The sequence below is a fragment of the Thamnophis elegans genome, chromosome 5 (genome assembly GCF_009769535.1).
Source record: "Thamnophis elegans isolate rThaEle1 chromosome 5, rThaEle1.pri, whole genome shotgun sequence".
In the NCBI taxonomy this organism is placed as follows: Eukaryota; Metazoa; Chordata; class Lepidosauria; order Squamata; family Colubridae; genus Thamnophis; species Thamnophis elegans.
This window is the reverse complement of record NC_045545.1, coordinates 55,062,523-55,080,772: the sequence shown is the minus strand read 5'-3', so window position 1 is coordinate 55,080,772 and position 18,250 is coordinate 55,062,523. Positions and strand designations below refer to the sequence as shown.

The 18,250-nt window shown below is 37.8% G+C and overlaps 1 protein-coding gene across 5 annotated transcripts in view; it reads right to left on the bottom strand.

The window, feature by feature from the left end:
* SRGAP2 (SLIT-ROBO Rho GTPase activating protein 2) overlaps positions 1-18,250 on the bottom strand; it is a 207,071-nt gene that overhangs the window by 126,330 nt on the left and 62,491 nt on the right. For all 5 annotated transcript variants that reach the window (XM_032217258.1, XM_032217259.1, XM_032217255.1 and 2 more), the window contains exon 3: positions 7,345-7,537. In XM_032217258.1, coding sequence (XP_032073149.1) covers positions 7,345-7,537 — 193 coding nt within the window. The remainder of the gene's footprint in view (positions 1-7,344; positions 7,538-18,250) is intronic.

The following is an 18,250-nucleotide window of genomic DNA, read 5'->3' as shown; positions in this document are numbered from 1 at the left end:
ACAGTTACAAACAATAGAAACAGATAAATGTTGTTTCAGATTTCTTACTTTTTTACTGCCTCTCCATCTGGAAATAAGCTAAGAGGGTGGGAGGAAATGGAATCCTGCCTAAACTATTAATCAGAAAAGTTACAATCACATTACTTCTATCTTGGTCACCTCAGATATATCACTATGGTGGTACCCTTCAAATGTCTTTCCTCCACGCTCCTGTTTATTCTCTTCAGGAGTATGTTCTAAATCCATGTTTACTGGGGCAATAGTTTGGAACAAGAAGGGGTAAAGATGTTTTTACCAAAACAAATGTAAGAAAAGATGCATGTTCCTGTCCATTGTTTTTCACATTAATCATTACCCTTGCTGAAGAAAAATGGAAGGAATGGTTAAATCCCTATTGTACTTTCTGAATGTCTCAAATACTTACCTATGGCTTCACAATTACCATTATTTTGTTGGGGACCGGATCTGTCAAGTAAAATATATACTTATGTTGGATTCTTCAAACTGGATGAAAACTTTACATAGGGAAATCCAAACATGAAATAAGGAGGAAATTACTGGCTGTGAAAGCTAGTGACCATTGGAACCTTGTGGAATTGTGGGTTTTCTATTACTGGAGATTTTCAAGCAAGGTTGAAAATCAGTGAATTGGACTAGAAGACCTTGGTCCTTTCCAATTCTGTGACACTGGAGAAGTAGCATTCAATGGGGAAGAAGACAAAGAAACAGAATGGGACAACTTGCCATGGTCAACACACTATAACCAACTTGCCATGACCAATTTGCCATGGCCAATTCATCACAGCCAACTCAGCACTGGACAATTCAAAAATTCAATTTTATTATTTAAAATAACTTTTAAGAATTATTTTAAATGTTGTCATTCACATTTCATTTTATCTCTCATTTTGCATCCTTTCTTTAATGATTCTAGTCCATCATTTCTTCTATATTAGTATAACTCTTGTTCTGCGTTAAATTGTTGAGTTGTGGCGAGCTGTCCCACAGAAAGTTGGCTGCAGTGAGTTGGCTGTGGCAAGTTGTCTCAGACACCAAAGAAAAGCAAGTAACTTGATAAGAAGTTTGTATCTGATGGGGCAAATTTCTAGACCTTCTCTTTTTCTAGGAGGGAAAAGAATTCTAAGCATTTTGAGAAACTAGCCTTGGTAGTGATGGTGGATATAGGAAGCTTTGAAAGGAAAAGAGTCACAGTTGTATTCAATGTCTGAAAATGTAGATTTGCCACATCCAACTCCTGAGATGCTGTATATCCATCCTTAGGGGCTAGTGATCACATGTGGATTTTTAAAAAAGTATAATAAAGCACTCTGACAAATGGCTGAGAGTGTAGCTTACATGGTCACAAAATATCCACTTAACTGACATAAATTTGTAATTTTACTGCCTGCCATCACTCCCTAACGTTTTCTCTACCCACCCACCCTTCCCAATTTGTGGAACAGTTCAGTATATTCTTCAGCAGTCATTTTTGTTTCTCTTTTTTTTAACTGAAAGAACAAATTAATGGAGCTTATATATGAAAATAAGGATGCTGGGACCTAGTACTTTGTTTGAAGAATGAAAGCTCATTATTTTAATTAAAAGAATCTAAATCTTTGTGGTACAGCACAAAAAGCCTAAACAATTGCTCAAGACATAATGAGAGTTTCTGAACACAAAGGGAGGATGGAAAACAATAGGGATGAGAATAAATATTAGTAAACTGAAAAACCATTTACAAGAAAAAGACTATACATTCCAAATTCCAAGCTGTTCAGAATTGTAACTCCATAATTCTTTTGCTATCACTGACATTTGAAGTTATGCTTATATAAGATAGGAGTCAGTTAGTCCCTACAAAACATATCAATCATATAAGATAGTACATATTCCTTTAGTCTTTATCTGCCTGTATTTGCTTCCTGGTTACAATCAGTTTTGCAACAAGTCCCTAATGCTACTTTCTTAGTTTTAGGGATTTCCAATCTCCCTGTTCAACATATGTCTGAATTAAAAATTGTTGCTAGAATGACAATTTCCTTTGTCTCTGTTTCCTGTTATTTGCCAAAATTTGGCACCAAAGTTAGGTAATAATGAGAGCATCTGGGAGAACATATTTTTCCATCACCCACCTCCTGTTCACTCTGCTTTTCCCACCTCAAGATTTGCCATTGAATTGAGAACTTTTCAAAAAAAAAAACCTGCAATAAAATAAGATAGGGAAAGCATGTACACAACAGACCTTCTGGAATTCTTTCCAGCACGTTAATCAGCATTGGGTATAGGAAGCATTAGTATTGTTTTTTGTGTAATGAAATAATATGTTGTGTCTTCGTATGCCTATTTCTCTTCTCCCATCATGCTGCCTTGTGTGTGTTTGTGTGTTAAGTGTACTGGGAAACACACGGTAGTCTGCATATGTTCTAATTTTGATCACAGGACCAAAATGAAGAAGAGTTTGAATGAAAATTGGCAATACAGTATTTTAAGCTTCTGACTAATAGTCTCTCCCCTAGGGATACCCCAGGGAAAAGGTTTGTTTGGAATATTTTCTCTGAAGCCCAGACTGATTTTCAAACACGGTCCTTCTTTTTACAGAATTTCTAAATCTTGCTTTATTGTTATAGATGTAGCTAGTTTATACTATTATGTTAAAGTACGAAGTTGAGGTTTGATGTTATCTTATTCTACTGCTGCACTAAGAGGAGTTGGAATTCGATGGATTTTTTTTCTTTCACACCTTTCTACATTTACCCTTCCCTTTTCCCTCCCCTATTTTTCCTACCATTTTTTTTGTATCTATGTATTTTATATTATAAAATAATAATAAAAAGAACAACAGATTAAATCTTCTTCCATTCTATCCAGTTTTATTTATTTAATACAATGTAAAGGCCACCCGATTCCATTTAATTTTGTATGTTTACATTTTTAAAAAGTAGGAATGATAAAAAAAATAGGCGCGAATAAGTATTCAGAAAGCCAATTGTGTGACAAACAGTTAATTCGCTGATAGACACATAGATGAGCAAGCAGGTAGATAGAAACAGATGGAATCATAAATCTCTTTCGTATGATTTTTTTTTCTAGCATTAAGTTGGAAAGGTTGAAAACATCCATTCCATTTCTTGTTTATTTTTCATGAACACACTAGCTTTATTCTTTGCTACCAGAGTTGCAGCGCTGTCTGGTCTGCAGTAGGTCCTTCCCATATGCACTGTCTATGAAAGCAGGCAGAACTTGCTGCCAAGAGGAAGATAAGCCTACTTCTTAAAGAACAACAGGAAAGACTATTGGGGAGGGATGGGTGGACTGTGATAACAACAGAAACTAGTGGGAATCTCCCCCGCAAAAAAAGGGCCTCTGAACAATACCATCTGCATTTATTTCCCTAGTCCCTCTGCTTGCTCTTGCCCTGTTTTGAAAATTTAGCCCTTGAACTGATGGGCCACTCACAGTATAATTACATGAGTCTGTGGAATCGGTGGTGCTCTCTATGTTTGCTTGCTTGCTTGCAGATGTTTCATTATCCAACCAGGTAACATCATTTATGATATTACCTAGTTGAATAATGAAACATCTGCAAGCCATTAACCAAGCTCAGAGAATACCAAGGACTCCAAAGTTCAACCCCGAGCTATGTATACTGTCTTCTATGGGAATTTAAGACTTAAAAAAAAGAAACTGGTAACCTCACTCTTTTCAATGATTCACTCTGCAGCATCAATCAAAAACATGTTAGGCCACTTGGGCCATTCCCATACCTGATATTCAGTTGAACATGCCCCTTAGAATGAAAACAGAAATATAGACTGTAAGGAGAGGGATCTATATTAATGAAATTTAATGGCATCCTGAAATGGAAGCTCATTCTTGCACTTATTTCTAGAAAAAATGAAAAAATAAAAACCCAATATGACAGTGTTTCTCAACCTTGGCGACTTTAAGTCCCGTGGACTTCAACTCCCAGAATCCCCCAGCCAGCAGCTGGCTGGGGAATTCTGGGAGTTCAAGTCCACAGGACTTAAAGTCACCAAGGTTGAGAAACACTGCAATATGAAATCCTAACTACAAAAACCTGTCGCAGGTGTGTGTGTGTGTGTGTGTGTGTGTGTGCGTGCGCGCACATGTGCATACGCATATGCATATGTATATGTAATCAGATCTGGTCAATATTTGGATAGGACAACTCCAGGGAACAGCAGTATTGCAGGCCAGACAGGGAAGTACTAGGAATATTGCATTCAGTTTTGGTCGCCACGATGTAAAAAAGATGTGGAGACTGTAAAAAGAGTGCAGAGAAGAGCAACAAAGATGATTAGGGGACTGGAGACTAAAACATATGAAGAACAGTTGCAGGAACTGGGTATGTCTAGTTTAATGAAAAGAAGGACTAGGGGAGACATGATAGCAGTGTTCTAATATCTCAGGGGTTGCTACAAAGGAGAGGGAGTCAAACTATTCTCCAAGGCACCTGAGGGAAGAACAAGAAGCAATGGGTGGAAACTAATCAAGGAGAGAAGCAACTTAGAACTGAGGAGAAATTTCCTGACAGTTAGAACAATTAATTGGTGGAACAACTTGCCTCCAGAAGTTGTGAATGCCCCAACACTGGAAGTCTTTAAGAAGATGCTGGATAGCCATTTGTCTGGAATGGTGTAGGGTTTCCTGCCTAGGAAGGGGGTTGGACTAGAAGACCTCCAAGGTCCCTTCCAACTCTGCTAGCGTATTGTATAAGTAGAAAAAAGAAACATTCCAGGTAAAGATAAATCACTGCTGTATTACAGCCAAGGAAACTACAGGAACATATAATCGATCAACAACTTGAAGGTGAATGTACTTTTCCGTATTCTGTAGCAAATTTAGTATTAATACATTTGACAGACTAGCAACAGATCCTGGGGGAAAAGTCTTGCTAACGGTATGTTAAAAGCAGAAAAGTTGAGAATTACAAATGACAGTTTAATTCTCCTTGCCAATTATCTGTTTCTGCTATTTTGAGATTACCAGCCCTTCATATTTGAAAAGCTAAAGGTCAGAAATATTTTTAAAATCTACGATTTTGATAAGAATCCTACATTCTATAAAAGCAATTCCTATAGCAATAAAGCTAGTTTCTGTTTCCTATAGAAACTAGTAATTCTGTTCCCCAAAAAATTCTTATATAAAATTGGAAACTGCAGCACTGTAAAAGTCCATACTTGGTATTTTAACATACTGTAGATACCGTCAAAGGAGAAGAAGATTCAACATTTGCACAAATTGTCTCATCATCCTAAAAGTCTGAAAAGTAAACATAAACATCAAGCCTTGACAAAACAGCAAGGATAATTTAAATATCCACATATTCTTTTCAAATAGTACTTAAATTCACTGCATTGGGTCCTGCATTTTGATTTCACAATCACATATCACATTATAATCAGAATTAAAGAACACGAATCACTTACTGTACATTAGGTTTGATGAAAGGAAAAATAAATAAAAAGGTAAAGGCTGGCATTTACAACTTAAACTGTAATTCAGAGGCAATTTCCTTTAATATATCCATTTTCAAACATGGCCTTTTCAGTTTTTAGTATTTCTGCATAAAAATGACCTAAAATGTGATTTGTCATTCATACAAGTCCTAAAAACTACATCGAGAACCCAATTAAATGAATGAGTAAAAAATAAGACCACCTTAGTCACTACAGCTAGAATTGTCACCTCTATCATTAAGTGTGCGAAGAACAAATCACATTTTAGATTACATTTATGCAAAAATATTCAAAATGCAAAAGGATTCAAAAATGTTTAAGCAGATAGCTTAAAATGTGTATAGATAGCTCCAGAAATAGCCATCATTGAGGCACAACGTAAATTACATCCTAGGTATGCTTATTTTTATCCTTAAGTCAATAATATATTATGTCTAGAGAGTGTTTTAAGAGAATCTAATACCCTTCAGATATTTGGAATACCGGTTTCTTGGGAACTGATGACTATCTTCAGACTATTGTTTCAATATAAGCCTCAGGCAAATTTAAATATCTATTTGTATCTACATCCAAGTCAGCTGAAGCATTTGGCCCCCAAATGAGAAGAGAGAACTCATTGGAAAAGAACCTGATGTTGGGAAAGATTGAAGGCAAAAGGAAGAAAGGGACAGAAGCGGATGAAATGGTTAGATAGTGTTATCAATGCAATTAACATGAATTTGGGCAAACTTAGAGATAGTGGAGGACAAGGGGGCCTGGTATGCTATGGTCCATGGGGTTGCAAAGAGTTGGACACAACTCAGTAACTGAACAAACATAACACAATGATACAACCAAGTCTCCACTTGTAGAAGGCCAAGGGAATAACCTTGAGGGACTGGGTTGAGAGCACTACCAAAACAAGGTGATTGAATCCAGAGCAAAAAAAATGTACTGGAATATGAGTAAATGTTTCAGACAAGCAGTCCCTAGTTCTCATGAAGATAAAGAAAAGGAGAGAGAAGCACATTTGGACCTACGAAATTCTGTACTACAGCTTTACAATAAAAGCAGAATTGACGTACATGGCACTGGTTTCTTGGTCTGATCTAACTTTAAATTTTGACATAGCTACTGCTACCCAAAACTGAGCCTCAACACTGCTATAGAGTGACTTTCCTTCTAAGTTTTAGAATATTCACAATAATTGACTCAGCCACACCATCTTCCTACAGAGAAGCTTATTTCCTTTTTCTCCTTTACAGCAGAGATGATCAAAGTACATCCCATCGTCCATGCATTTGCAACATTATAGTTGAAAAAGGCAGAAGTTGTACGTTTAAAATTCCTCTTACGTGTCAAAGCCAAAATATTTTAAATTTACAATAACTAGAAATAGTCATACTTAACAACAAAATGCAGTTGTAGAGTTTGGAAAACATTGTTTAATAATGTCTTCTATAAAAGGATGTGAGTGGTGTCTACAATCTGCATTAGAACTTTCTGTATCTCCAGGTCAACCCTTATTTTATTGCACCAGTTACAGAAAGCTTTTCACATAGAAGCACTAGATTCCACGGGAGCTTCTAATCTTTCCATTATACAAGCTATTAGGAGATGACCACAAATGCTGACTAACCACAGAGGTGTGTGTGTGTGTGTGTGTGTGTGTGTGTGTGTCTCACCCCTGCATTTTAGCTAACAGAATTGAGGGAAAATGGAACTAGCTTATATTTGCATTGTAAATGAAATATAAACCAACAATAACCTGACTATGACATTCATAAAGTAATGTGATTTGCATGCTGGTAGCTGGCATTTTCCCAGTTTTATGGCTTTCCCCGCAGTCCCCAGATCCCATTTGCTCCAAAAGGAAATGATTTACTTGAGTTGCTGGTCTTTGGTGCTCCTTGTTTTTGCCAGAAATCGTTCAGCCAGCTTCTCTAAGTTCCTGGAGTAATCCATTTCAATTTCAGCTTTCTTTCGAAAAAAATCCTGCAAATCTTGGAGCAGTTGGACTCTCAGTTCACATTGCTGATCAAGACATTTCAGTTGTTCAATAAGCTGGGCTCGAATCTCTGCAAAACAAGGGAGGAAGGGAATTGCTCATGAAAATAGCATTAAAACAGAAAATGATATGAACTATGGTATCTGAATATATTTGCTCCCTGTATCTGTTAAAGCGAAGTGTCTCTAAAGACAAATAGCAACCACAAGAACCATTCTGAGCTTCCTAAAGAATAAACAACAACTATGGTAAATTTATACATTGTGATGTGAGAGACATAAAGTACAAGTTGTTACATAGGTTTAAACTCAATCAGTTTCTGAAACACACAGAACGATCAAGATTTCTAACATTATAAGTTTCTGAAGATAGTCGCTGTTCTCAAATCCTTGGAAAAAGGGCAAAATATAAGTGCAAAAAGAAAAGGATATTAAAAGCAAATTTTAAAAATGAAAGTTAAAGTTCCTCTTGATCATCATATACCAATGGGACTTTATTAAATATTAACTAAAAATCCCCACTCATTGGGTCAGCTGATTTGTTTTTTTTAAAAAACAGCAATTACTATTGTGCATTAGACAAACTAGCCAATGAATAACAAAACAACCTGATTCCAATGCAATCTACTTACAAGAATGATTTTTACTGGTAAAGATTCTATTAATCAGCAATGTCAAGCATACATTAGCAATCATTTTCCAAATATGTACTGAATCTCAATCTAGATGAAGGCCACAGGGTTAGATTCAATTCAATTCTCCACTCTTAGCTCAAATTTCCTCTAGAGACACTATTAAATTCCTTTGCAGCTATTCCTACGGCAAAACCAAAGCCCTGATCATACCATACATTTCCCAGAAGATACCAATTTAGGACTATTCACGCTGGGTCTTCAACTGCGACATTGCAATTAAGCACAGCACATCAAATTGTGAATGGTTCGCCTTTGAAAAGTCCAACAAATTTGCATGCCCAGTTGGGAAAGGTCACAAGAAAGACAGTTTCATTTTTCATGGAAAGAATGCCTTTGAGCAAATTTTGCAAGCAGATTATTTTTGACTGCATGCAGGGTATTTTGAGTGCAGATGATGCTGGTGGTTAACTCACTATTTTTTTCAAATATGGCCTTAAAATATTTCAATAAGGTCATATAATGTTTGCAATATAATTTCAGAATTTACTCTCACATATTCCCAGTACAAATAAAAACTAAGTTAACTAACCTTCAAGGTACAAAACCTTGAAATTCACAGCATTTTTCTTCAACTTTACAATGAAATCTTACATGTTATTACTTCTAATTATGTGATGCTAAGTTGTTCCATGCCATGAATATCTCCATCTTATTCTCCAATCCCTTCTCTTTAAATTACCAAATTATGTCTTTTTTCTTGACATCCCCGGAGCACATAAACACTAATCAAAGATGGCTGATGTTGCTGGATGTTTGCTGCAATCTTTCTGAGCTTGTTCAAAATTGAATTTATATTAAGTACAAGTAATATTTTTTAAAAATTAAAAAGTTTTTTATTAAACATAAATTAAAACGTAAACTGTCCTGGCAGAATCTATGCCATATACGCTAAGATATTCAGTTATACATTATAGCCACCCTGTTTTTTTAACATTTGATCCATACCGTATTTACAAAAAAGAAAAAAGTAACCTATTTCCAGCCATGTTGGTTTGAGTTTATCTTATACATTCTTGCATTTATCATTCCATACATAATTCTAGTCTCCATTCTGTCAATGTTGACTCATGTCTATTTTGGGCTTTCCCTTTTATATTCCAACCATCAATCAAATTTATCCCAGATCTTATAATATTCTGATTCATCTTGATTCTTCAATTCCCACATCAATTTATCCATTTCAGTGCAGATCAAGATTTTCCTGATTATTTCCCCTTCATGTGGAGTTTCCCTATTTTTCAGTTTGGGGCAAAGACCATTCCTGCTGCCATGATAATATGTATTGTTAGAAAGATTACTTCCTTGTTATATTTCTTGTTTATAATTCCCAAGACAAACAGTTCCGGTATGAATTCTATTTCCTCTTCAGTTATCTCTATCCACCACTTTTGGATATTCTGCCAGTATATTTTGGCTTTTTGACACGACCACCACATATGGTAGCACGTGCCTGGTTCTTGGTCACATTTCCAACAAGTAATCCTTGATTTATTACTACAATTGGGACCAGAATTTCCATTCCTAAGCAAGGCAGCTGTTAAATGTCACGCCCAATTTTACAACTTTTTTGTCACAGTTGTTAAACGGATCACTGCAGTAAGATAAGTGAATCAAACAAATTTGGCTTCTCCCATTGACTTTGCTTGTCAGAAACTGGCTGGGAAGGTGGCAAATGGTGATCACATGACCCTGGGATACTGCAACCTTATAAATACATGCCAGTTGACGAGTGCCTAAATTTCGTTCATATGACCCTGGGGAAGCTACAGCAGTAGTAAGTGCAAGGACCAATTGAAAGTAATCTTTTTCAATGCCATTGTAATTTTTAACAGTTGCTAAAATAATGGTTGTAAATTGAGTACTATCTGTAATACAAGTAAGGCAGCATAGCATTTAACATTCAGTATATTTCTGCCCTTTTTATAGATACAGAGCATCTATATAAAAAACTTGATGGAAATAGTTTCATTCAAGAAAAGATGTGTTTGCCAAGTATTTTACTTTACAAACTTACCTTTTTTCTTTTTTCTTTCTTTCTTGTATTCAAGAAACACATAAACATACAAATTATAAATTTTATCTAGATGAGATATAATTACTGAAAAGAAGCCTACAGAGCATTTCTTAACTTGTTGCTTTTCAGATAAAACACCTGGTCAGGAATTGCATCAGGCCTCTTAGTAAGAAAATCCACATTGCACACAATTTTCTGACACCAGGATTATAATATTGCTTGGAAGGACAGTTTGAAAAGGCAATCTGTCTCTCTTGTGGCCAAGGATCAAGCCTTAAAGAAAGGCCAATCCAGGAAGAAAATGCACTCTATCAATCATTTCTTTTAACAACTGATCAGAATTTTTCATATTATAGATACAACTTCATAATTATCCATTATCAAAATCACAGGAGGAAAAAGTTGTAACTCCATGAAATGTTAATGTGTCAATACAATAATCCGATGTAAACAGATTCAAAATTCACATTTGACCAAATTGTAACATCTTTTATTTCTCCCTTTAATTGTCTTATAGTATGTGCTCTTGTTGTTTATAAGAAAATTAAAATCCAATGCATAGCATATCTGAAATTAAAGCATGAACTACTAATAATTCACCCACCCACCCCGTTTGTGTGTCACTGGGAACCTTACATATACAGCTATTCAGCCTCTATTTGTTCCAAACATACAGGTTACATGCCTTGTTACAATTCTGTTCTGCATCCTGCAGTTAACAAGCTTCACTAACAAATTATTTCTTGGGCAACCAGATCCCATGGAAATGCTGAAGTGCTACATTTTATCACTTATAGTATGAATAAATGACATATTTAATCTTTTGAAGGCCATGCAGGAAATAAACTGCTAATTACACTATTGAATTAATTTTGTTTAGAAGTGTTTACTGTTAATTAATATGCTACCCAAAACATTTCAATTGCTAGCTCTAGAAAGAATTCATTATAATATTCAGCACCATCCTCTATCTTCAATGGACTGTGTTTCAGGTAACATCATAATCATCATCATAAATAACATTCAACAATAATTTCAATGATTTTCAACTTAAATATTTGAAGGCAAGAGAAATCATTTTGAAAAAAGTATACAATACATTCAATACAATATATTTCAAAAGAATCTACTATATTACAAAGCAGCATGTATTAAGAAGAATGTTATTTCAAAAAACCACACCCTACACACCCCACAATGTGTCCTCTGAATTATGAACAAGTCTTGATTATGTAAACTAACATTTGCAGCTACGTAATATGACATTCATCCCCAAAAGCAAACTTCTACATAAAGCAGATAAGCTCTTTTGCTTCTTCAGATATCTATGTCAAGAAAAATTCTTTACAATAATCAACACAGTATTACTGTTTGCATAAAAGAGAAAGTAACAGCTGACTGCGTGACTCCAGTTTTTTTCAATGAAGGTGTGGAACTGTTATGCGTTGAGAAGTCAAAGAACAAAGTCCATATAATCAATCCAAAACAAGTCTGCAACTATGTCCATATGGCTAGTCTAAAAGTCTGCAACAAATAGTGGAGAAAGACCCCAGGGTGTGGTTGGACTCTCTTTTGCAATGCCCAGAAAACGACCCTTCAGGTAAGCCAATAGTCATTTTCCTGGGCGCTACTTGGAGAGTCCAAGCATGGGACATACCCAAGCTAAATGTCACTAGGGTGGGAAACTGTCAAGTTCAGGGTCTCTCCACTGGTATGAATGCCCTGAAGGACTCATCTCCCAAATGTCCTCTCCGCAGAAGCAAATTTGTCCAATTTGTAGTTCTGAACAAACAGAGACAAGGAAAACCAAGTTGTCACCCTGAAAATCTCCTCTATTGGTGCCTGGGTCGCCCAAGCCGCCAGAGTGGCGGCGGCAGTTTTCGTAGAATGTGCGGTGATATGGCGTGGCACTGGCTTGGACTGGAAAACATGGGCGAAGGTAATGCATGCCCGCAGCCACTGCCCAATGGTAGGAGAGGAAACTTTGCAGCCTTGGGATACAGGTTGAAAAGATACAAAGAGCGATTCGGAACGCCGGGATGCAGCCACCCATTTGATGTACTTACGGATCATCCTACAAACATTGAGCATGTGCCATCTCTTCTCTTTAGGATGTTTGAGATGCGGGCAAAAATCCGGGAGGATGACCTCCTGTGCCCGGTGGAACCAGGAGTTGATCTTGGGGATAAATGCCGGGTCCAGTCAGAGAGTCACCCTGTCCGGCTGTATTAGACACAAGTCGTCCCGAACCGACAGGGCTGCCAATTCTGAAATATGCCACACAGAAGTGATGGCAATCAAGAAGGAAGTTTTAAACGTCAAATGCTTAAGACTGGCGGACTGTAGTGGTTCAAAAGGTGGTCCAATCAGGGCCCGTAACACAACATTGAGATCCCATGACAGATACCTGTGGACAATCGGAGGCCTCAAGTTGGTTGCACCCCACAAGAAGATGGGATGATGACCAAGAGATGAATGCTCTTCCGGGGCTAGAATCGTGGACAAGACAGCCACTTGATGCTTGAGTGTGTTAGGCACCAGACCTGGTCCAGTCCGTCTTGCAAATAGTCCAATACTTGTGGAACTGTAGCCAAGATTGCCTTCACGCCATGGGCTGTGCACCAGTTGTTGAAAGATCTCCAGGTGGCGTCGTATATCCTGGTCGTGAAAGGTCGTCTGGACACCTGAATGGTGTGAATGACCTCGGTGGAGAGTCTGCCCCTACTCAGAAGGTCCCTCTCAAATGCCAGACGGCTAGTTATAGCCACTGGGGCTCTGGATGTTGAAGCGCCCCCTGGCTGAGAGAGACCTTATGGAATGACGGAATACTCACCAGGTCAGCGAACCAGGTCCTTCTGGGGCAGAATGGAGCCACGAGCAGGACCTTCTGAATCACTCTAGGGAGAAGAGGTAATGGTGGGAATGCATATAGTAGACCTGGAGGCCAGGGACAGTGAAGAGTGTTGACCCCATCCCCTTGTGGTGTGTGGAATCTGGTGAAGAACATCAGAAGGTGTGTGTTCTCTGGGGTGGCAAATAGGTCGACTAGCGACAGTTGGTGGGACAGCCCCCTGCTTCTTGCCCTGCCTGGAGTAAGGCTTATTACCCCTAAGGGCCTCCCTGACTGCCTTGCCAGCCTGTGAGGAAAAAGGCCTGCTGGTGCAGGGCCTGGCTGATCCAACTCCTCAGAAGTCTGGTCTGCCATCCAGCTAACTGAAGGGGCTCCGATGATATGTGACAGGGGCTCCTTCACTCACCACCCGATGACCCTGGAGCACTCCCTTAGCCGAGACACTGTAGGCAGCAGTGGGTGAAGATTTGCTGAAGAGGAGCAGGGATGAGTTGTGGCGCGATCCGGATTGCTCCCAGCACCAATGCAGAGTAAAGGAAGAGGAGGATGGCCACTGAGGCCAAGGCAGCTCCACAGCCCCAAGAAGACTCTGCTGGAACAAAGCCAGAAGAGCAAAACTGCTGGATGACTGGACAGGAGAGCTCCACGTGGCGAACTGCTGAGAGGCAGGAAGTTCGGCAGCAGCTAGTTCTGAAAGCGCGGGAAAGCCAAAAAACAAAATGGCGGCCACACAATGATCCTCACAAAACGGCCACTGGAACTTACTCCTATGACTGCTGAAGCTCCGCGCCAGTCTCTGGCTCTCTCAGCAAATACAGACAATGGCTATGGAACTCTGAAGACCAACTGATTGCAGCAGAGCGTGCTGCGATCGCTCGGCGTGGGCATCGGATCGCTGATTGCACCAGCCTGAAATCACCACTGCTAGCAACCCCCACGGCACCCGAGTGAGCCCAGGACACCATGGAGGCTAAGGGGTGAGAAGGAACCTTAAAGGTAGACTCACTAAGCCTGCTCTCTAAATGGAAAAAAGGCTATAAAGGAAAAAAACAGAAAAAAGGTACAATTTAAAAATGAGAGTCCAAGCTATCTGCAAAGGATTGAAGAGAAAACCTTAAATGCGTCCACTGGGCTGACTGAATTGAAAAAAACTGGGGAACGGTCAGCACCAGAGGCGTTGTTCAATTCAGATTGAAACACAGCAGATTGGCTGTATTTAACCCATGCTTGGACTCTCCAAGCAGCACCCAGGAAAGCGTAGATTACTATGGATTCAAACATCAGATTTAACCTAATCAAAAACTAAACAACCACATAATATTATCTTTCAAGGTTGCATTTTAAAATACCCTTAGGTTAGTAAAATCCTGTCTTATAACAACCAATGCATGCAGTTTGGGAGAAAAAAATGAGATTCAGTTTGTAATTACGATTTTTAAATGAGTAGTATTAATATATAAATTTTCTGAGTGAGACTTTTTCCACTTGATTCTTCTTTCAAACAGATTTGTTAATTCCATTACTTTATGATTTGCATGTTTTATCACACTTTCAGTAGTTTCAAAGATGTTAACAAGAAGGATGGGTGCAAAAAATGTCTGTGTCCTTAACATAAACTCAGCATGTAGTGAATTTAAAATCTTCAGTTCCCTGCTGAGCCTATTTCAAGTAGATGGTGCTGGAAGCTGCCTTATATGATTGAAAATTCTGTAGTATTTTAGTAATCCATTGTCTATGAATATACAGTACATGCTCCATTTAACAAATATTAAGACAGTCAACTATACTGAACTTTTTACTCCTCTCTTGAAATTCAAACCCCGCATGATAATAGTCAGCTGCACTTACTTCTCAGTCTTAAAAAAAGATCTGTGTTGTATTTTTACCCAGCTATGTGGATGCTAACAATAATCTCAAAAATCCAAGCAGAAATGAGATACATTTGCCCACTCTTTTGCAGAAAAATACAATTTCTTGGGTCCTTGTGCTTTTCTTCTCTTATTTTTCATATCTTTTAACTCATATCTTTCATATTTCCTATCTTTAATCTGTTTTACTATGTTCAAATAACTGTACATCTGGTTTAATCATTCTCAAAAAGGCAGAGGATGTTTTACAATTTTACATGTAGATCATCTATTTTGCATGGAGATATAGTTCTACTGTTTCCCCACTGCTGCATTCATTAAATAGCAGTTGGAGAGAAGTTTAAAGACATGCTTTATGAATAGAAAGTTCATTAAATTTAGATTCAGATATTTATCAGGAGCCCAAAGATGCATGTGCTCCTGAAAAAATCTAAGAAAGAATCCATAGAAGAAAAATATTCATGATAGATTTTTCTTAGAATGGTCAGAAAAAGCCATTTAGGTCACTGAGTCCAGCCCAGAGGTGCAATCAGCTGGTTCTAACCAGTTTGGGCACTCCGCCCACCCACCCGGACATCATCATGTTCCTTTTTTGACGCTCTACGCATGCACGGAAAGTCCTGTGCATGCATGGAGGTCGCCCATGTACTCACATTTGTGAGCGGGTAGCGAAGGTAAGTTGATTTCACTCCTGGTCCAGCCCCCTGTTCAATGTAAGAATCCAAATCAAAATATTAACAATTAATCTGCAATTAAACTCTCTGGGTTATGGTAACCCCCGTCAGGAAGATTTTTTTTCTTACATTCAATCATAACCTGCTTTAAATCCATTATCCTTTCTATTTGTATCTTTTTTCAAGCCAATCATAAAATCGCCCCCATGGCCTGTGCTGATTCCTCTTTGTCCTTTATTCTCAATGTCAACCTATTCATTTCTGCACAATCTAATATCTTCTTTATTACCTCCCCTTCCAATGGGATTTTGTCTGCTTTCCAATTTTGTGCAAATACAATTCTAGCTGCTGTTATTATTTGTACAATCAAATATGAATCTTCTTTACTATATTTCTCCATTATCCCATGACCTGTACTCTAAAAAACAGGTCATGATCTTACCCTATATGATTCCTTTCAGATATTTGAAGAGAGCAGTTATTTTATCTGCTCCCACGCCCCCATGTGTTTTCTCAAGATTAAACATATACAGTTCCTTCAATCTCCCCAAAGATCACTGCATTTCTCTGAACAAGTTTATCATCCAGGATTATGTATCGTACTTGAGATGTGTGCTTCCAGCAAGTACAAAATGGAATTATAACTTCCTGTGATTTGGAAATTCTATTTCTGTTGATGCAGAATAAAACTGGATTTATCTTCTTCACAGCCCACATTCTTGTGTTAGTTTGTATTCCATTTACAATCAACTGCTATTTAAAGACAGTTACCAAACAGTTGCACAAGTACTTGGACATTTGCTTTTGCTTGACCACTGTACTACAATTTTCCCAAACTAGGAAAACAGCTTTGAATTCTTGGTATTTACTGTAACTATACACCTAATTTTGTAATGCCTGGAAATAAAAAATAAAATAAAATATATAATTAAATAAAAAATAAAAAATCTTCATCCAAACTACTAATAAAAAGTATTAAAGATAGGGGACTTACAGTAGAACTGATTTTCATGGCATCCCACTTGATACCTCTCATCAATTTGAGGAGTAACCATGAAGGTTCTCCACTTAACTAGCTTGCTAATCAACATGTGATGGGATACTTTGTCCTTGCTGAAGCTGAATTTCAGCAAATAATTTGCTGAAGTGGAAGCACAGTAGGCAATATAAACTTACCAAATTTTAAAAAATGTCTGAAGCTCTGCCCAAACTGATTAAATTAAACAATCAACAAATGTCTCAAAGGTGAAAAAGGGGTCAAAGAGGCCATCTATGTCAAAACTGAACATCCCTCTCTCAACAGAGGAGGAGGGATACAACATCATCTATCTCCAGTCTACAACACAGTCCTTTAAGCAGTTCCAAGAAGGCTCCACACCCATTTGCATTAGTCAGGTGCCTCTGATGACACAGATAAATCTCCAGGTGACCTTAACAACTCAGTAAAAGAATGCAAATGACCAGCTGTCTGCAAGGAGTACAAATCCTTCCATTCCCCATCATCCAGTCAGAACGTAAGAAGTTTCTTGGATGAGAAGCAAAACGTCTTCAAAGAAAAACCATGAAGTTCAGTTGCCACTAAAAAAAAACACCTTTGAGACAACCATGATGGGATGGCTGAGAATCTCCATACACACAATCAACCAATGATAAATATTAATCTGGCAAGATCTGTTGACAAATCCACGTTATTTTCTGGCCAGTTCCCTGCATCCAGGTTTGGTCACCACAATATAAAAATGATGTTGAGACTCTGGGAAGAGTGCAGAGAAGATCAACAAAAATGATTATGGGGCTGGCTGTTAAAACCTATGAAGAATGGTTGCTTGGGCATTAGATTGGGCATCTCTAATCTAATGAAAATAAGGGGCAATGTGATAGTTCTAATGGAAACTAATCAAGGAGAGAAGCAACCTAAAACAATATACCAGTGGATGCTTAATTACTGGCAGCTTTTAAAAAGAGACTGGAGAGCCATTTGTCTGAAGTGCTATAGGGTCTCCTGCTTGAGCAGGGGGTTGGAATAGAAGACCTCCAAGGTACCTTCCAACTCTGTTATTCTGTAGATTAATCTCTTTATTATGTATTTTAGAATCTTCCCACAAATTGATGATCTTTTATTTGCTGGCTCTGGTTTTTTTTCCCCATTCTTGAAGACAGAAACATTAATTTTTTCTACACTTCTGGCATTTTATCAAGTCTCCATTATTTCTCAAATGAAGTAAATAAGTATTCAGATAGTTCTGTTAGTTCCTTATGTAATTCTCTTAATCTTGGAAATTTAAACTCATTTAAAATGGAAAGGTATTCGTTGATCATGTTTTCATCAACCTCAAGCCTCAATTTTGTTCCTTCACATTTTTTAGTGGACTATGGAACCCATTGTTTATGTTGGAGGAGATTGGTCTAAATTGAAGTTGAGTTGTTTGTAGGTTCTTTATTACCCATCATCAAAGAAATCAGACCTTAATTGTTGAAAACCAATGGTGGAAAATTTACCTCTGAAAGAAAAAGTACAATAGGACAACAGGAGCTATGACAAAGAGGGTACTAATCCATGGTTTTATGAATCTATAAATTCCTTACCTGACTGCTTTAGTCATAACAGTGCTAAAGAAATACACTAAGTGCAGAGGTGGGCTTCTGCCGGTTTGGCCCAGATCAGGCTGGCGGGAGGTTCGG